Here is a 19,986-nt window from a genome sequence, read left to right as displayed (position 1 = left end):
GGTATAGAAAATTACTTTTCAGCCCATCTGCTGTGTACGAGGACCTTTAATTACACTGCTCGCAGCAGGAGAAAGGAGCAGAAAAAGGTACAGAGAAATATATCGCACCTTTTAACATCAAGCCTTGCAAAAAAAAAAAATCAATGCTTTCATTTGGTGGATGTTTATAATACATTCTACAGGTTGAGGGTGGAAGTTTTTACCTCTTCTCCTTTAGCGATGATTTTTTTGTGAATGAGAGATTCCCGGAGTACAGTACTATCTACAGAAAGAAGCTGCAAAACAAGACATATTTATTAGATCCTAAGTAATACTCATCTTTCAATGTTTTATTTTTTTTTTTTTATAGAATTCCCTCTGTGGTGTGACAATCAGGGCTCATTCACACGACCGTACTGGTGGCAGTGATCATGGCCATAATAATAATAGTTCTTTATTTATATAGCGTACACAGATTACGCAGCGCTGCACAAAGCATGACAAATAGGTCCCTGTCCCTTCAATCTAATCAACCTACCAGTATGTTTTGGAGTGTGGGAGGAAACCCAAGCAAACACGGAGATAACATGCAAACTGTTTGCAGATGTTGACCTGGGTGGAATTTGAACCCAGAACCCCAGCGCTGCAAGGCAGAAGTGCTACCCACTCAGCCACCGTGCTGCCCCACCTTAGACTTATGGCACACGTTCCCGGTAAGCATAGGGGGCTCATTTACTAAGGGTCACTTTCGTCGGACTGTTCGCCTTTTTAGGGGATTGCGCGGCTTGGACAGGTATTTAACAGGTGTCTGCGTTGGGATTTGGCCGCACTTTATCCTTTTTTGGCGCAGCTGCGCTGGCATCCATGCAACGCAAATTGGGGGGCATGTCGTCGACTGAGTCGGACTAAGCGCAAGATTTAACTTTCAAATTGTGTCGCAAGCCCAATCACTTACATGCACCAATAAAAAGATGGTAAACTCTTTTGGACCCTACCGGGGAAGCAGGATATGGGGCGCACAATCTTGGTGAATTGCGGCACAATGCATTATCGTTGGACAATGTGCTTTTAGGTGAACTACAGCGGGAATGTAAGTAAATGAGCCCCACTGTGTCACCACACCGTGACAGCATCGAACACACGGCCGTGTGAATGAGGCCTAAGAGTAGACACACTGGCATGTGTTTTGCATGTTTTTTTTTCCCCTTGCCTTCCATGAAAAAAAAAAAAAAAAAAAAAAAAAAGATAAAAAGCCTTCAGTGAAAATCACAGACGTGTGTACGTGTGTACGTGTGTGTGTGTACGTGTGTGTGTGTACGTGTGTGTGTACGTGTGTGTGTGTGTGTGTACGTGTGTGTGTACGTGTGTGTGTGTGTGTGTACGTGTGTGTGTGTACGTGTGTGTGTGTACGTGTGTGTACGTGTGTGTGTGTGTACGTGTGTGTGTGTGTGTGTGTGTACGTGTGTGTGTGTGTGTGTGTGAATAAAACCCCGCCATTGTGAGACACTCTCTACTTTGGGATTGTGGTCAAGGCACAACAATTACGTGAGTAGCAGAATGATTTACATTGTGGGTTTAGAATCTGCAACATGTCAAATACATGATTCTAATTGCGGAGATCAATGCATAGACTGTAAGCTCTAGTGAGCAGGGCCCTCATTCCTGATGTGTCATCTGACAATATTATTGCTCTGTAATTATTGAAATTGCAGCAGATATTACACTGAGATTCTACGTCGTGTCTCCCCTGCCCCAAGCCATCCTTTTTACAGAAGGTATACAAAAGCCTTACCCTGGCAAGATACTTAATCTGGTTTTCCGTCGTGACCTGAGCATTCCCTTGCTCGTCTTTGGCAAATTGCACATTTCCCAAGTGCAAGACGCTGGCTACGATACTCAGCAATTCCTATTTATGAAAAATAAATAAAAAATTGTAAATCCCAATATACGAATGAATTTTTCAGAAAGCGATTTTGTCCTTGCACCTACCTCCACATCATCATCATTGAAGTTAATCACGGATAAAGCTTTTCTAACAATCTTCCACTCGCTTTTATCATTGATGGAGCTAACCCTGGCACATTGACCCTGGTTGAGGGAGCAACAAAAAAAAAAAAAATTATATACAGCAGATAATGGCATGTATGAGACAAAGCAATATGAATAGAGAGAAGCGGACCAGAACTTTCCATTAAGGGTTAAGGTGCGACCCAGACATATTGCCGGATTGGCGGTTGAATTGATTGGTAGCAAATTGCTGCCCCTGGCCAATTAGCCATGGGTGTAATTGGCCAGAGGACGTCCCAATTCTCCAATTCTTAGCAGAACAAATATAGAACCCTATGTTTATTTAAGTGCCATTCACCTACCTTGACAAGGTATTGGTAGTTTTGTGCATTTCTCTCTAAGCCCAACCTGCGAAGAAGATCCTCTTCCCCACCTTCGAGGAGTTGATAAAATATATGGAAATTCCTCTCCCCATGGTTCTGATGCACCACACGGGACTTTTCCAGGAGATAGTTTAGGATGTGCCCTCCAACTGGAGCTCCCTTCAAACCAAATGAAAGGATTATTAGCGCAGGCAAATTAATAACCATCTGTATAGCTGGAGAAGAACAGGAAGTAGAAAACTGCAAGGAATTGATATAGAAAGCATATTGGAAAACTTTACACAAACAATATCAATTATTTGCTGAAAGTGGACAACCCCTTTAAGGAAAAATACCATCAAATTCAAACATGACACTTACCATGTTAACCATGCCATCCTTTTAAAATAAAAAAAATAAAAATAGGGTAATGAGCCAGAAGTGCTCATGGGAGTGTTACCGGAGCACCCTGATGCTGTAGTTTCACAGCCTGTTACGTTATGCAAGGAACTCCACCTCGTACTTTGTACTTCATCCTCTGCACTAAGTTTACATCAGCCAGAGGAGCAGAGGGGGCGAGTGTGAAACAGTGTTACAGCCTGTGAAGCTACGGACAAGAGCTGGTAATGCCTTCTGGCTTATTAGCATAATTTAAAAAGTTAAATTTCAGAAGCATTGAGGCCATAAATAAATATGAGAAGATTACTACAGACACTGTCTGGATCTATGAGTAAGCGTCTCAGGTTTATCATTCTGGATTTTGATGGGGGGGGGGGGGGAGGCGATTTTCAGCTATCTAAACTGTTAATTATTCACACCCCCTACGTGACGTCACCCTCTTTCCAACATGGGAAAAGGAGGCATCCATCACACAAGAGGGGTGAATTCATGCCTCTCGCTTGAAGGTCACCTCCCTCTCCCAGCATGGGAATAATTAGCAGCCCGGATTGCCGGACATTGCGCTCCGGGATGCTTTTTGTAAGTCTTTTTTTTCTAGGTGATCTTTAGCATGTCAAGACTAGAGAAGACAAGTGTGGGGATCGGGATGAAGAGGATGACAGGTTACTATATATGGGGTTTGTACATTTTTGTGAGTGGTAGATTTCCTTTAAAGGACTTTTTTCAATTTTCATTATGCAATTTACATTATTATAGAATAAGACATCATACACTTTTCTGATACTTTTTTTTTCAGATCATAATGTCAGAAAAAAAAAAATGGTACAGTCCATTCTTAGATCTCCTATGGGTGCGTTTGGACTATCACTCTTCAGAACTAATAGAAATATATATCAGGGTAGTTGTAACAAAAGAGAAATAAAACAACAAGGTAACAATACTAACCTTATAATCAAACTGCACATCCATATATTTGCCGAAGCGGCTGGAATTGTCATTTCGTAAGGTTTTTGCATTTCCAAAGGCCTGTAAATAGAACAGAGAATGAGAGACTGAATAACCTACTAAATGATAAGGATTTTCTAATATTACTCTATTACTAAACAAAGCTAGCCTGTCCTTGATACAATAACTGCCTGGGTTCCCATGACACTTTGAAAACATGTACAGATACGCCTTTCATTAGCACCTAGAACATATTTGCTCTGTCACCTTATAGGAAGTTTGCTCAACTTCTCCTATTGTAGATAACAGTAACCAGTAGATAGAAATTAAAGGGAACCTATCACATTTTCACAAATCTAGCTCATGACAGGTTCCCAAAGAGCCCCATTAACTAAATGCCTTCCTTCTTTTAGCTATAGAGTTTCCCCTTACATCCCTATAAAATCGACTTTATCTTACCCAACATACAGCCAGATCCTGCGGTAGTCAGAGGGGGCATGTCCTTCATTCCGACTCATTTCTACTCCTTCCGGCGCTTCATCATTCAGTTCATGTCATGTGACCAGGGTGATGTCATCCAAGCTCCTTTAAATACTAACCTTTGCAAAATCTACCCTATGTTTGTATCTGATCACATGAAATAATAGCCTCCATAGAGGCATGGGGAGGAAAAGTCATCCATGGAGGCATGCGGGGATTTCATGTGATCAGATACATATACGGGGTAGATTTTGCAAAGGTTACTGGGTAAAGGACCTTCAATGACATCAAATGACACAAAGAGCTGAATGGAGCATGGGGAGGAGTAGAAAAGAGTGAGAACAGGACGTCACACCCAAAAAATGATTTTATGGGGAGGACAGGGAAATATTTTTCAGCTAAGGGTGGCATATAGTTAATATCGAACTATTGGAACCTGTCACTAGCTGTAATTGTGAAAAATGTGGTGACAAGTTCTCTTTAAGTGGCCATGCACTAAACATACATATCAGCTGTACATGCTAACTTTAACACAGCTAACAAATATTTGCAGGGCTGTCCAGAAACTACCAAAGGATAGTGGGATGAAACATGTGATAGATAAACCACTAACAAAAGGCATCTGGCAATGGCTTATATCCCTTTGTACAATAAACCTGCATAGACATGGATGATTTTGTATAGCAGCTCCCGAGTATGGCTTAAATGTGCCTAATGGTGCAGTTGGACAACCCTCATCTTCATGAGACAACCCTTTTGATGAGTAAAGTCGCTTTTGAACAAACTTTGGTAGCAGGCAATAATTTGCTGCTGATGTTCAGAGTACCTCCATATGTAAACAGTTATTACTGACAGATTCAGTGAAGGTCGGGTATGGATGCTATACAGTGGCATCTGTCCCCCATGGCCTCTGCTGCTGAAAGTATACTTTTCAAGCATGAAGCAGAATGATATTAAGCAGTCTGCTGGATGCCAATTATACTGAGCAGACAGAGGCCAAAAGAGGCCGCTGCCCACCAGTATTCGTATATGGGCATGTTCAGGATGTAGAACGGCAAGTTTTCTGATGCACACGCTGAATGTGTCCAATAAACATGTTCTTAAAGTAGTCTAACATTAATTTTTACCTCGAGGACAGGATTGGACTGCAGAAGACGGTCTTTCACAGTTTCCACTTGCTCACTGGCAGGACAGGTCACAGCGTAGTACTGCAGGATCTTCTTACTAGCTTCAGTCTTTCCTGCTCCGCTTTCACCAGATATAAGGATACACTGGTCTTTTCTTTCTGTTCGCAGGGAACGGTAGGAGTTGTCCGCTATAGCATAGCTTTTAAAAAAAAACAAAAAAAACAAAAAAAAAAAAAAACTGATCTTTTGATTTGCACTAGAATTACTTACTACTTTTTAGTATTTCCCAAAAATGGACATCAAAAACATCACACAAGGTTATGCCCATACACATCTAACACACCTTGATTGAAAAATAAAAATAAATTAAAATTAGAGATTATTATAACAGAATGGTCCTGCGTTTGCTCCATTAGTCTGATGGAGAGGCGAGGGGTACGACAGACCCCTCTTTTTCGTGATCTGTGGAGGTCTCAGCACAGACCTCCACTGATCAGAAAATTAGGCCCTGCCCCGTGGGAAACCCCTTTAATGCTCTTGCTCTTTAATGTTATTGTTAAACACATTAGTAAGTTGGGGTGATAGAACACATTGCTTTGCTATCCACTGGCTAATACATGTATACAAGTCACAGAGAACTGGGACAATGATCCCATTGAGTCCATAACCCGCACACAGAGTATGTAAGGCATGCATTTGTCTTATGGGCCTTACTCTTAGCAAAGTTTTGTGTGCAGGGCATTCAGCCCGATGTGTAGCAGTGACACAAGTAGAACGTCCTGGTACTGGTCACATGCTTCATTTATCACATACACTGGATCCACTCACATTCCCAAAATATATATGCAGCTGCTGCCGCCGACACAAAGAAGCGGCTATGGAATCCTATATTAAAGGAAGTTATCAAAATCAAGGATTATTAACCAGGGGCGCACCTACTCATAGATCCAGACACTGACTTTCCAGACTGTCTCCCCCTCAGCCCAATGTGATCTAACTACAGCAGAAGAAGTAGCAGCACAGTGTGAGTTGGGGGGGGGGGGGGGGAATTTCCTGTGCACAGTGTAACAGCCTGTAACCTTCAGACTCATTAGCATAATAATAAAGAGGCCATGGATAATAAATAGAAGATTGTCGCTGTGCCTGAATTTGAGTAAGTAGTGTCCCTAGTTTAACGGAAATCTACCATTAAAATCCATAATGATAAAGGAAACCTACCATTTGTTTTCATGCATTGTGAACCAAAACAGACCTTGAGAATGCTGTAGCTACACTGATGCAGAAACATATCTCATTTAATCCCTGAATTGAGTGGTTTTACTGAAAAAAAAAAAACTATTATAAAATTATGATAATGAGGCTCTGTCACTCCTGTGCCTGGATCAGTCCTTCTCTTCTTTCACTGCTCCAGAGAATGCTGTAATCACCGTGTTGTCCCGGACATCCAGAAGTAATCGATCGCTGCACCGTCTCCCAGCTGCTGTGTTTGAGTCATCCAGCTCAGCTTGATTAATCCTGTCTGAACAGTTCAGGAAGCTCTGTGTTTATGAACAGCAGCCAGCATGCAACCCAGCTTTCCCAAGGTCCTGAATTTTATAATAGTTTGAGGAAAACCACTTGGATCAGAGATTAAACAAGATATGTTTCTGCATCAGTTTGTCTACAGCATTCTCATGGTATGTTTGGTTTACAATGTACAAAAACAAAATGGTAGATTTCCTTTAAGTTTAGAGGCTGCAGGGGGAGTTCCCATTAAACTGCTTGCCCATGAGTGACTTCAGTCTGAGAAGTCTGTGGGATTTCATAGAGTTAACATAGAACTGCTGAACTGAACTCGTCTGTTCTGTTGTTCTAGCTTCGGTCTGGGAAATTCAGCAAGTGCACGGAGCGAGTTTCTCAAACCGAACCAGCCTTGGGCTGCATTCACACGATCATATGCCCCTTCCCCTCTCCATAGCAATGCATAGCGCACAGCGCCGTAACACAGGGTAAGAGGAGATGTCCAATCTTTTCTCTGTATACGGAGCGGTATGATGCCGCATGTATGCTGCACCGTATCACTCCATGCACCCATTGACGTCTGGGGCAAACTTGCGGCCGTACATACGTCCCGACATTCGTGTGAATGCAGCCTTAAACTAATATCCATTTCTCAGTTAAAAATATTGTTTCTCAAGTATTTAGCTTCTCAGCAACTATAATATGAGAAAAATCACTAAAGCCCCAAAACTGAATGCTGGGAAACTGTGGGAGAAATTTCTGTTTTCTATATAAATAAAAAAAATTCTTTGGTGCTTTACGTCCAGTGTAACCAAGCAACAAAAGAAATAGCAGGGAAACACTGGTCAAAAATAACACATGATGAGGTTGTGGTATGAAAAGAATAGGCCAGCTCAGAAAGGAGACAGAAAAAAAAAAAAAAAAACTTTCCAAGTTTCATGAGGAAAAATTCCACTAAGACTAACTGTTCTGGAATTTTTCCTGTGAACTATTTGTTTTGACTAATCTTTGAGGGCAGAATCTACCTTTCTGCAAACAGATGATGCCACCCTGCAACCCCGACACTAAATATAGGAAAGGGTTACAGATCCACAAGATATTCCAATGCTACAGGAAAACAGATGTGAGGGGAAACTCCTTTCTGAACAGGTTTGAGAAAATTTCACAGCATAAACCTACAGAATATGATGAGAAACTACTAAATACTTGGCTCAGCTTGTACTGATTTTAGGTTGCATCATTCTTTCTCACATCTAAAACCGGCCTGCAATCCTGCTGGTTTCCTTTTCCCAGAGTGCAGTGCATTGTGGGGGCTCAGTATAGCTCCCCAGCTACAAATAACATGCGGCGGCAGTAAATTTATATATAAACACACACATAGATATATTATATATAACCACTTTCTGTTTCTAAAAAGCAACCAACAAGTATACTGAAAGTGGCTTTGGAAAAAAGAATTAAAAATTAAAAACATCCATGCCCACAGTGAGTGGAAAGGAGGGGGGGGGGGGGGTATACAAGCAGGGCGCCCAGAATGGTAGTGCACTGAATTCTTTCAGGAATCCCACCAGAAGTGGTGAAGTAATATGCAGGTGCAGACTTATATACAGTCATAGCAGTGTTGTGGGAACAATTTCAAGATGCAGGTCCAGTGTTTGGGACTCAGAAATGTATCCTAGACATAGAACACAAGTGTCCAAAATAGGGATAATGAGACATGCACCAGCTTGGGAGGGGGCAGCCATCCTTACAAAACGTTCTTATCTCCTTCCAGTTATGGTTAAACCTCTGTGGATAACGGTGTATAGGCTTGCCCTTCCAGAATAGTAGCAGAACTGAACCCATCATGATTTGATAAAAGAAATCAGATACAGGCAGTCCCCAGGTTACGTACAAGATCAGTTCTTTAGGTTTGTTCTTAAGTTGAATTTGTATGCAAGTCGGAACTGTATATTTTATTATTGTAACACCAGCCAAAGTTTTTTTGGTCTCTGTAACAATTGGATTTTAAAAATGTTGGGTTGTCATAAGAATCAGGATTAACAATAAAGCTTCATTACAGACACCTGTGATAACTGTTATAGATGTTAAGTTAATTACCAAAATCCAGAGGTCCGTTTGCAACTAGGGGTCGTATGTAAGTCGGGTGTTCTTAAGTAGGGCCTGTATCGGGTTTATCTGTCTAAAGGACAAGACAGTGTGCAAATTTACTTACATGTGAGGAGATACTTCATAGAAACTGACCCCACGATATCTTTCCATGTGCTGTTTGCTGTAAATCTCCAGCTCTTTGTAAGGGTTAACCGATACCAACACAGATCCAATATAGGTCTAAAGAGAAATGAATAAAAACATTACATTTTCTTACGACATATCAAGGGATTGATGCATGATATAATTAAATAAGAAACATAATATTGTATCTTATTTCAGTAAATGCAATGCAGACTTTAAACACACAAATCAGCAGAGAAAAAAAAGTTAACATTAATTGACGCATAGGTTATCTCACTAAAATGACATTTAAAATGTACAATGTTGAATCATCTGTGCTCAACTTGTGTCACACAGATCCACTACTGAACTGAACATACAACATTCTTGTCAAATCACAAAAACATCCAGGAAAATTAAAAAAAATAAATGCTTTTCTAGATCTCTGCTTGCTGTCATTTTAGGAGGCTTCATTGATAAAAAAAACGGTCCCTGGTCATGTGATATCACACAGTTGCACAGCTCTGATAGTAACAAGCAATGCACCCGTATGACATCACATGACCAGGAAGTGGTTCTCATCCACAGGAAGTAAACAATGAAGCTTCCTGCTAGCAGCAAGCAGAGATCTAGAAAACTGAAGATGCAAAAAGTAATTTTGATAATTGTACAACTTAATAACATAACAATATCAATTATTTGCTGAAATTGCACAATATAAGAAACAATGGCTGCTTTGTGCAGCTTAAAAGGTCACATACACACAATGCCTGTCCAATATAGTGTCTGATACAAAATGTGTAAAGAATCCTTCCAACCTTGTAATCATTTACTATGTAGCCTTCTGGTAGTGGCTAATGGCATAGAAGATTCAGATAGGAGCCAGGTGCCAACAATCATAAAAGAGCAACTGCGCCTATAAATACTTTGCAGATACATGGGAACAGACTATAAAAAAATAGTTGTGTAGTCAGATCCTGAAGACATACTACCGTCTATCGGTTACCTGCTGCTTCCTGACCCGACCTAATGCAAATTACCAAAATGCAGGTGGGAAGTGAAAGGGTCTGACTGCAAAAGCAAACCATGTTCCTGGAAGCTGGATATTTAGGACTATACACATACTTTGCCATCTCTACACATCCGTATTTATGAACATACCCTTAAGGCTACAAAGCAAACAACAGTCATGAATGATCACAAAAATAAAACTGCACACAGGATAATTCATGTGAACACAGCGACAGCTTCCTGTAAGAACATCGGTCACACAAGGGCCTCCACCCTAAGGCTACAGAATGGGTGGTGTCGGGCGATGGGGTTTCGATACATTCACAGATCTGGGAAGCAGTTTTTCCGTATAACAGCATCTCACGGTTTAATTTGTGAGTGTTACATTGCCTTATTAAGGAAAAGCTGTGATTCAGGGCTTCAATAAAAGCTTTTATTACGGAATTATATAGACAGAAATCTGCAGTATTATACCATTTGTAGGTTTCCAAGAAGGAAACACATTGGGGCTCATTTACTAAGGGTCCCGTGGACCGCACTTTCATCGGACATCCAGATGATTTCCGTTTTGCGACGCTGGGATTTAAAAGAGGGTTTTGGCGCACGTGCACCGGCTTTCATGCGACACAAATCAGGGGGATTTGGCGGATTCGGACAAACCGCAGGATTTAACTTCAAAATTGGGTCGCAAGCCAAGAACTTACATGCACCGGGAAGAAGGTGAACTCTGGAGGACCTGAGCGGGAAAGAGACACATATGTAGGATATCGGGCGCACAATCTTCATGAATCACGGCAGAGTTCATCCTTGTCAGACAGTCCGGATCGGGGATCGCGCAGGGACCGGGTGAGTAAATGTGCCCCATTGTGTTTTGCCTAGCAGATCATTCTACACCAGTCTATGTCCTGATGGGTTGCAGGATGGCCTGAGTCTGCAATGTGTGTAGTGTATACAGGTGATATGTATAAATATATATGAGCCAGAGGTAACCAGAGCCTCACCAGAGTAGGGTGCAAGCTGTCATTAGCCTTGTGCATCTACTTCAGGGACACATTGTGTATAACTTGTTTTACAGCTCTTGAAAAAAACTTGCATACAAAAGCTTAATGGCAGTCATTAAATGGTTACTTCATATTTCTTTTTTAATAGTGTTTATAAAGTTCTGTTTATAGCCCAAAAATACATCCCCATGCACTACTTAAGTACAGAGCCATAGGTCAACAACCCTGGAGATTTGAAAGAATATCTTTGTTACAAATCACTTTTATTGTGTTATGGCACTTACTAAGACAAGTATATTTACAATAGAGTACATTACAGGTCCCTGTCTGCATTAAGGGATAACCTGCGCCTCATTGCTTGGAGGAGGAAAGATGCTTTCCTCTAACTAGTCCAACCTTCTTTGGGATGTTCACACTGGCTCATAAGAACTGAAGCATAAAATAACCAAAGTCAGGTGTAGAGACAACACAGAGCAAGTATCATGGAGATTTACGCCCATTCTGGGTTCCATTACTACTGGTTTGGGCTCAAAAGGCGGCCGGTGATACATACGACCATCATGGTTGGTCTGTCTGTTCCAGATCTTACGGACTGAATACAATGCAAAGCATGGGACGCGAGGAAGTTTTCACATTTAGGTGCTGCCGTTTTGTGGAAGAAAAGGGGCTCCTTGTATTACATTATGAAAAGGGGCTCCTTGGTACGGCCCATGAAATTCAGCCATCACAATGTCTGGGATTAACTGACTGCCCATTGGCTGTATGTGTCTGGCCTAACTAGTGCAAGAAATTGAAGAAATAACCGACTGCGGCGTGACCTGCTCCTTACCGCTATCAGAGAGTTTATGACAGTACTTTATATGACACCAATCATCAGGTCTCTGTCACCACTACTTGTTGGAGCAGCTCACAAGGATTCCATCCCAGTCTTCATCTAGTCAATTAATACATCATTCTACAGACATCTTTTCTTAATTATACAGATGTAGCTGGGCACATGGAGAGAGAATAAGCGTCACCCCAGCTCACGGCTGTGTGTAATACACAGTAAAGCATTGCTAGTGCTTTATCTGCTGCCTGTGAGAGACACAGACATCAGCTAGATGTCAGCTAGAGACACAGACAAGCACCCGACATACTCACTCTCCTCCTGTACACATGTTCTCCTATACACATGGCTTCAGGGCGCCCAGCAGCCAGGACCAGGATGCAAACAGAGGAGCCAGAACCAGGAATGTCACATCATAATACAGGCTGTCAGTCATATGTATAGGAGTATCTCATACACACACAGACTGCAGGGTGCGCCAGCACCAGGAAGCACATGGAGGAGACATTACACCATTATACCTCTCATCATTTATACTGGCTGTCAGTCATATGTATAGGAGTATCTCATTCTCACACAGGCTGCAGGGGACGCCAGCACCAGGAGCGTCACAAAACGGTACAGACATGTACAAGCAGTTTGCAATTTCTTTTCTAAAAAAAAAAAAAAAACTGCATAGTCCGCATAGAAGCCAAGACCCTCCCTGCAGCCTTTAAGGGCGTGTGTGGGTATGTGATACACACACACAAACACACATATATGGGGTGCCGTCACCATTTTGCCTTATGTCCAGGCAAGTAAATCTTAGGAGCAAGATTCAGAGTTCTGGATGCCTTCAGGTGCTGAACAATAGCTTAAGTTAAAGGAGACCTACCACTGCTGGCATGATAAAATCATGCGAGCAGACCACCCTGTAGGCTAATTAATGCGGATGCCGGCACATAGTTTAGTTAGGCTTGGCGAACTTTAGTTTAGCTAAAAAAAAAAAAAAAATACAAAAACAATTTTCTTACATATGTAAATGAGCCCTCCGGTGCTACCCTATATCATCTTCGGGCTGGCGATGGCTTCCGATGTTTATTTATTCTCGCCTCCTTCATATTAAACGTCCTCCTTCAGGTGCCGAGAGCTTGGTGACAGACCTCTGTGCCTACACTTACCTCTGGTGCTGTTCTATGGATGCTGGTAATTTACTGAACATCAGCCCCAAACTGCAATGATCAGCTCTAAAAGTTATTAAAGGTTTCCGCAATGATTCGTTATAGTTAATCCTTAATCTCATGACATTTCAAAAGTTTCAAAATTCTATTTTAACTGTTGTTATTATAATATATACCTGTACAAACTTGCATATAAATTCAACTTAAAGGCCCATGAAAGAAAATTCTCAAATTTTAATCCCCTATTGATGTGTAGACAATCCAGATACATTTTTAACCCCTCACTTTGCAATTTTAGTCCGTTTTATTGCCCCAACAATGCCAAGACTAGTCAGTGAAACATTCAGCAGTGAGCTGCCACTAGCTGATCAGATACTTCATGATTCATCTGTGCTCAAAGATGCTGTGTGCTGACAATGTGCTTAGATTATCAGGGTACAGGTTTATCTACAATTTCATCTTCTGAACATTGTACTAATATCTGACAGAGTCAGATCAGAGTCATGAGATGGATACAAGACACAACAACACTCAGCCCTGCTACCTCACCTATAAAACACACAGTCATCCCTGCTATGCTCCCCCCTCCCCTTGTATCCAGAGCTTATCTTGTCTATAGAGCTGCTGCAGTCTGCTCTACACACTGCTGATGAGCAGGAAGTGCCTGTGTGTAATGCTCTCTATCTCCTGCCCTTTCCTCTGCAGCATAAGAGAAGCTATTCATGTTGAGGAATCTACCCGACCATAGTCAGGAGTTTATGGTCGTATCTAGGGACAACCAAAATATAAAACATCAGGACAGATAGAGACAGGGTGAAATTATATCTGTGAAATGCAGTATTTTTGTTAATAACAATGAATTAGAGTATGTGTTATTTTGTTATCCTGAGTATATTTAAGAATCTTGTCAGCAGAGGATGAACTGGATGTTGGGGTTTATATAGGACAAAAAGATACATGAAGATTTCACTGGCCCTGACAAAGCAAAGAACCTATAGCAATACTAGTGGTCTACATCTAAAGTAGCCAAAACTCATATGCGTGCAGTAGTCAGGATTGACCATTTGATAAATGGACCAGGCTCGAGACACTGTGCAATGTTAATTACACAAAGCTTTCTCAAGCAGATGTGACAAATTCCCTATGGGTCTCCTATATGCGGCACAGTAGCACTTTTAGTGTATGTGGGACTTTTAATTAAGTGTTCACTTTTTTTTCTGCTTGCTCTCATTTTCAGCTGAGTCTGCATCCTGCTTGGCCTACTCCTCCCAAGTGACTTGCTGGCAGTGGACGCACCCGTACTAATGGAAAACATGAAGCATACAGATGTCCTTCCAAAAAAAATCTTTTACATTTCTCCAACTAAGGAAATACTGAAATGGAACTTTAGAATAGGATAAAAAAAAAATAAAAAAATAAACCCTCCCACCAAAAAGGTTAAAAAAAAAAAATAAAAAAAAAAAAACAGGGTAAAAACAGCAGACATGAGTATTTTATTTTCAAGGCGTGAGGTGCTGGATAATAAAGTAGAAGATCAATGGCCTTCTGTATTATCAGGACACAAATTCTTAGCCCTCCATATAGTTAAAGATCCTCCTACCTAATTAAAGGGGTATTGCCATGCAGACAAGTTTCTTATATGTACTCAGGATAACAAAATAACACATTCTCTAATTCACTGTTATTAACAAAAATGCAACATTTCACAGATACAAGTCCAACCTGTCTCTATCAGTCCTGGTGTATACAATTTCAGTTGCCCCTAGACATGACTCTGTAACTTATGACCTAGGGTCGGTTGGCTGTCAACTTGAATTTCTGTGTGAGATCATACAGATGAGATTTCTATCTCTCTATGCTGTGTGTCTGTAGTCCCACCCCCTGCACAGAGCTCAGAGACACCGAGCTGTCTTATGTCTTTTTCTAAGTGTCAGTACAATGTTAGTAACCAGAAGAAAGTGGATTTACACCCCTACCTTGACAATGTAACCACATTGTCACCCCACAAAACTAGATGGATTATAATGTGTCTGCTTAGAGAGAGTCCCCGCTCACACCCTGGGATTTTGCACTGAGCAGCCAAGGGAGTGATTGGAGCTAAAATGGCAATAAAACTGAGTAAAATTGTTAAGTAAGGGGTTAAAATTATCTTTATTTTGTTAACATCACTAGGTGATTGGGAAAACCCCTTTAAATGAAGCCACTGGTGGCTCATGTGTCCTGCAACTTCATTCAGTATTATGGAAGCAGGGAGACAATACCATAGTATTGAATGAAGCAACAAGATGCATGCTCAACATGTTGACAAATGTTTACATATAGGATCATACACATGGCCATGGTTTCTATGACCTTGTATGTGAACCAGGCAGTCATTGCAGTGTGCGCAGACCTCACGCGTCTGGGCTGCAAACAATGCTCTGCAGATCTGCTGTTTGCGGTCCGATAAAACAAACGTTCTTGTGCAGGTAGGTTACCTCAGGCATTTTCTTCAGGCTTCATATAATACCTCAGCCACAAATCTGCAAGGGTAAAAGTAACTTACATAGATGAGATTCTCCTTGAACCGTTTTCTCAGATTTTCTATGAAAGCTGCTTCACTTGTATAGTTTTCCAGCAGGACAAAGTCCTGGACACCAACCCGATCTCGGGCTGTTAAGGCACTCTCCATGGTTATCCGGATACCGTCAATAGCCGGAGCCTAAAGACACAAAGAAAGATGAAAATTAAAATGAATGGGGTATATTTTTAAAGATACAAAAACAACCAAAAGCAGAAGTTTTTTTAATTTGCCACAATAATGTAGCGTTTCATAATGGATTTCAGGGGAGATGGAATAACAGCCAAACATATATATGCAGTCCTGTAGTATTGTGACTTATACAAGGTTTTTCTAAGGCCATAGACTATGAACCACACACTATCAAGTCCAAGTGTACAGTATTAAGGGGGGGGGGGGGGAGAGAGGAAGTACATTGAGACATATGCAAGTAACCAAGTATATATTAACAACTTCTCAGTGGTTTTCGGAAACGCCCCATGGGCAAAGCTAACATCCGTGAGCAATGCATAGAAGGTGCAGCTTATAACTCCTCCGCTAAAGTCATCATGAAATGACGGAAGTGTCAGCACTGAGGAATGTAGCTGAGCTCAGAGCTCTGTGAGATCACCGCTCATACACTAGCCATGGGCTGGACTTACACATTATAGTATGTCAAAGAGAGATCCTGATGCTCCAGTTTGCTTGACATAAAACATTATAGACAGGAACTGTGGAACCTCCAAGTGTGCTCATACTAGAAACAGCGCCAGCCATCAGTGGTGGCAAATATTGCAACTTGGTTCCATGAAAATGAAGGGATCAGAAACGATAAATCATACATTACCAGCACAGCAGCCATATTTACAAAGTCCTAGAACCCCCTTTTAATTAACTACGTTAGCTCATTATTTTTTGTTACTGTAACATATTGTGGTCCATAGTGTTACATTATGCTTTCTACACCTTGGCAGCTCCTAGTCATATATATATTTATTCTTTTACAACACTGCAGAGGGATGTGTGTGGAGGTACAATGATTTCCCAGTGCTCAGTACTAGTGATGTACTATCGTTCTACTGTATGATGATACATCAATGCAAAATAAGTACAGCGGTAGAGCCCCAAAGTCCATGGGTTCTGCACATAAGCGTTGCAAGTAGATGTGACTTGGTGGATTCTTACAGGCTGCCATAAAAATAATTGGGATGTATTTTATACAATAGTCGACCATGCTAGGGCCAGAGCTTTGCAGTATAATTACATATTACAAAGTACCATGGAAGATTTGATACTAGTGGTAAACAAGAGATATTTAAAGATTGAGAATTATCTGCCTCGGGGCACTGGCCTGATTTGTTTTGTTTTTTTCACACAAGTGAATAGGAGAAAAAAAAAAAAAGAAGTGAAAGTTTTTGCAGATGATTTGGGTGTGGTGCTATATTACTGTTACATACTGCACTATAAGACACGGCAGAGACCATCTCTTACTACAATTCTGCAGCTATTGGATTCATCACCTTTGTTCCAGAGGATTTGAGGGCTTTGCCCTGGGGGCAAGGCAAAAAAGAAAAAAAAATTAAAAAAAAACCTAAAAACCATCACAGCTAAAAATAGATTTTATCCTCTGATGTCACAGCTTTTTTCAGATGTTCTATTTATGTGCACATTCTTTCACTTCCCATCTTGAAGACCTCACAAAACCCGCTGCTTTGCTTATAAAGCCAATCCATGAAGCATTTCCAAATGAGAATTTACATAGAAAAAAATCCAAAATTTCCCCAATTCATTTTAGCAACAACCACCCAGGAACAGCGCACGGTAACTAGTGTGAAAACTATCCCTTATGCGGGGTCTCACATTGTTTCCATGGGCAGTCTCATCTGAAAGGCTGCCATGTAATACTGCTTCTGAAAGATGGCCGCCTCTCAGCTGATCCACCAAGAGTCTGCATGATATAGGCAACCGCAGCAATACCAAAAAGTTTTAGCTGCACCATTGACCAGACAACTTATTGATTCTGCTTTCAAACTTTACTTGGTCATTATAAAGTTTAGAAAAACTTATAAAAGTATATAGTGTACACCAATCTTCCAATACATTTAACAAAAAAAAAAGTTGAAATAAAAATCTCATTTACATAAAACCCACAAACAAAACAAGAGAGACAACAAAAATACAATGATATCTGCCTAGAAGTTTGGTAAGAAGCACAATAAACTAAGCATCATACAATACAAATCTAAGTCTAAAAAAGGCTGTAAATAAACATCTGACTAAAAAAATATGCTAAAATCTGCAGGTGAGGCTTATTACTCAAGGGAAAGAAGGAACAATAATTTCGTGACGCTATACATTGAGAACGCTACTAATATATACACTATAGAGGGGTGTACAAGAACAATGCAATCCATGGGATAGACAAAAAGGATCATTATGGATCTCTCAACACTTTGTGCTAATTAAGGAAATATATTTTGTGATGATTCCTAAGTGTCAATAAAAACTTTGAGAAGGCAACCATAAAATATTGTAAGGAGGACAACAAGTAAAGGATGAAGGGCTGGGAAGGGGGGGGGGGGTAAAATTATTTTAGATGGCAATGTGTAACCCCAGACCAGTATATTTGAATATATCCATAGAATACCTCAGGCTCCATAGTGACGATCACCTCTATCTTGGTTCCGGATGGAGAACCTGCCATGTCTTCCTCATTCTCAGATGAGGGTGAGGAGGAGGAGGAGGACTTATCTTCATGCTCAGACAAGTGATACCCTTTCGGAATCAAGGAAGCTTTTTTTTCCTGCACCAGTGCCCAAAACCCCTTGGCATCCATTCTGTACAGTAACCTTTCCTTAGAAGCCTTCTGTCATCTATTACAATGTGAGCAGCGCAACACTTGGAAAGGGAGGTTAAACCTTCCCTGGAGGCCATTACAAGCGACCAGTGCAACCTCAGTCTTCATCCCCAAGGGCTCGGAGCTCTTTCATCAGACACTGGAAATACTGCCCCAAGTCATCGAGCCTGTGTATCATGTGAGAAACGCCAAGCGGATACCTTTTTGTATGTGTAGGGTTGGGTTATTTATTGTTGACTTTTTAATCTAAAAAACTTAAATTCAAAATTTCTTGTATTCATTTACCTGGTTTAGAAAAAAATATTTTCGAATAAAGAAATTGTAATGCTGCTGCAATTAAAAAAAAAAAAAAAAAAAAAGCCAAATCTAAAATTCACATATTTGCCAAAATCTGATTTTTTTATGGTTTCCATCCCTACAGAGGTGTGAATGATACATGCAGGGGGCGTGACAGAGGAGAAAACGGGTGTTGCACCGTGATTCAGATCAGATAAGGAACACCCAGCTGACCCAACTTACAGGTGTAAAATGCAGACTGGAGGGGGGGGGGGGGTCATTTTACAATTCACATGAGCCACTGACTCACTTCAATATCATATCATCATGCAGAGGAACCTACTACAGGAAATGAGGAAGGTACTTGGGTATGTGCGGCATAGATACGCCTGGCAGGTTCCCTTTAATATATACATCAGTATATTTGATGCAAACATATTCTCTCTACTATACACCACCTCCACACTTCTCTTTGGACAACCCTCCTTTGCACTTAAGTAAAAAAAAACCTCGCTCTATGAACAAAATAATACGCGTTTTGTATATGTACCAAAATTCTAGCAAATGTGTCCCAATGTAATCTCTATGGGACACACTCTTGCACATACTATGGGAATAAAACCAGCTTCACAAACTTTCAGACAGGCTTTTCTTAATATCCTTTGTAGACAAGCTGACAATATACAAGTCAATGCAAAATGTATACTAATAGATGAATCAGACAATGACTCTCAGTTGTAAAAACTGTTCATTTCAGACAGTCACCCAGGGAGCAAAGCTATCAAGTGGCAAGCTGGCAGTGGTACTGGGGTTAGGAAGGGGCACTGCCAAGCACATATTGTTGTATGAACTATGGCTCTTACACTCAATAACAAATATAGCATGTGTGAATGCAAGAGAGTATAAAAAAGCACTTTAATACTAACAACTAGTACGGAGCATATTTTTGGCTCTATATTCCATTCCGCTATTATCATAAACAGGATCACATCACATTCCCTGCTCCTAAAGCAGTGATGGCGGACCTATGGCACAGATGCCAGAGGTGACACTCGAAGCCCTTTCTGTGGGCACCCAGGATGTCACCACAGGACAAAGTTCACCAGACAGGACTTGAATCTTCCTGCAGTTCTAGACAACTTGATATCCTGCTTTCAATGCTCTATTAAGGTGACACATCCTTCACTGATTGGAACTGAAGGAAGAGTATGAAGGTGTGAACAGGGCCAGAATATCTTTTGAGGTCCCTTGTTGGCCCCATGATTCTTCCTGTACAAAGAGAATCTGGCAAGAAGCTACA

At 40.9% G+C, this 19,986-nt stretch overlaps 1 protein-coding gene across 6 annotated transcripts in view; it reads right to left on the bottom strand.

The window, feature by feature from the left end:
• The window catches only part of MYO1C (myosin IC), a 78,013-nt gene that overhangs the window by 26,111 nt on the left and 31,916 nt on the right, over positions 1-19,986 (bottom strand). For all 6 annotated transcript variants that reach the window (XM_072138145.1, XM_072138150.1, XM_072138146.1 and 3 more), the window contains exons 2-9: positions 15,560-15,715; positions 9,015-9,130; positions 5,300-5,498; positions 3,693-3,773; positions 2,349-2,528; positions 1,969-2,067; positions 1,772-1,885; positions 204-275 (exon numbers count right to left, since the gene is read on the bottom strand). In XM_072138145.1, coding sequence (XP_071994246.1) covers positions 204-275; positions 1,772-1,885; positions 1,969-2,067; positions 2,349-2,528; positions 3,693-3,773; positions 5,300-5,498; positions 9,015-9,130; positions 15,560-15,715 — 1,017 coding nt within the window. The remainder of the gene's footprint in view (positions 1-203; positions 276-1,771; positions 1,886-1,968; positions 2,068-2,348; positions 2,529-3,692; positions 3,774-5,299; positions 5,499-9,014; positions 9,131-15,559; positions 15,716-19,986) is intronic.

This window comes from Engystomops pustulosus, chromosome 2 (assembly GCF_040894005.1).
Source record: "Engystomops pustulosus chromosome 2, aEngPut4.maternal, whole genome shotgun sequence".
Classification (NCBI taxonomy): Eukaryota; Metazoa; Chordata; class Amphibia; order Anura; family Leptodactylidae; genus Engystomops; species Engystomops pustulosus.
Note: the sequence above shows the minus strand (reverse complement) of the source record. Positions and strands in the feature narration are given on the sequence as shown.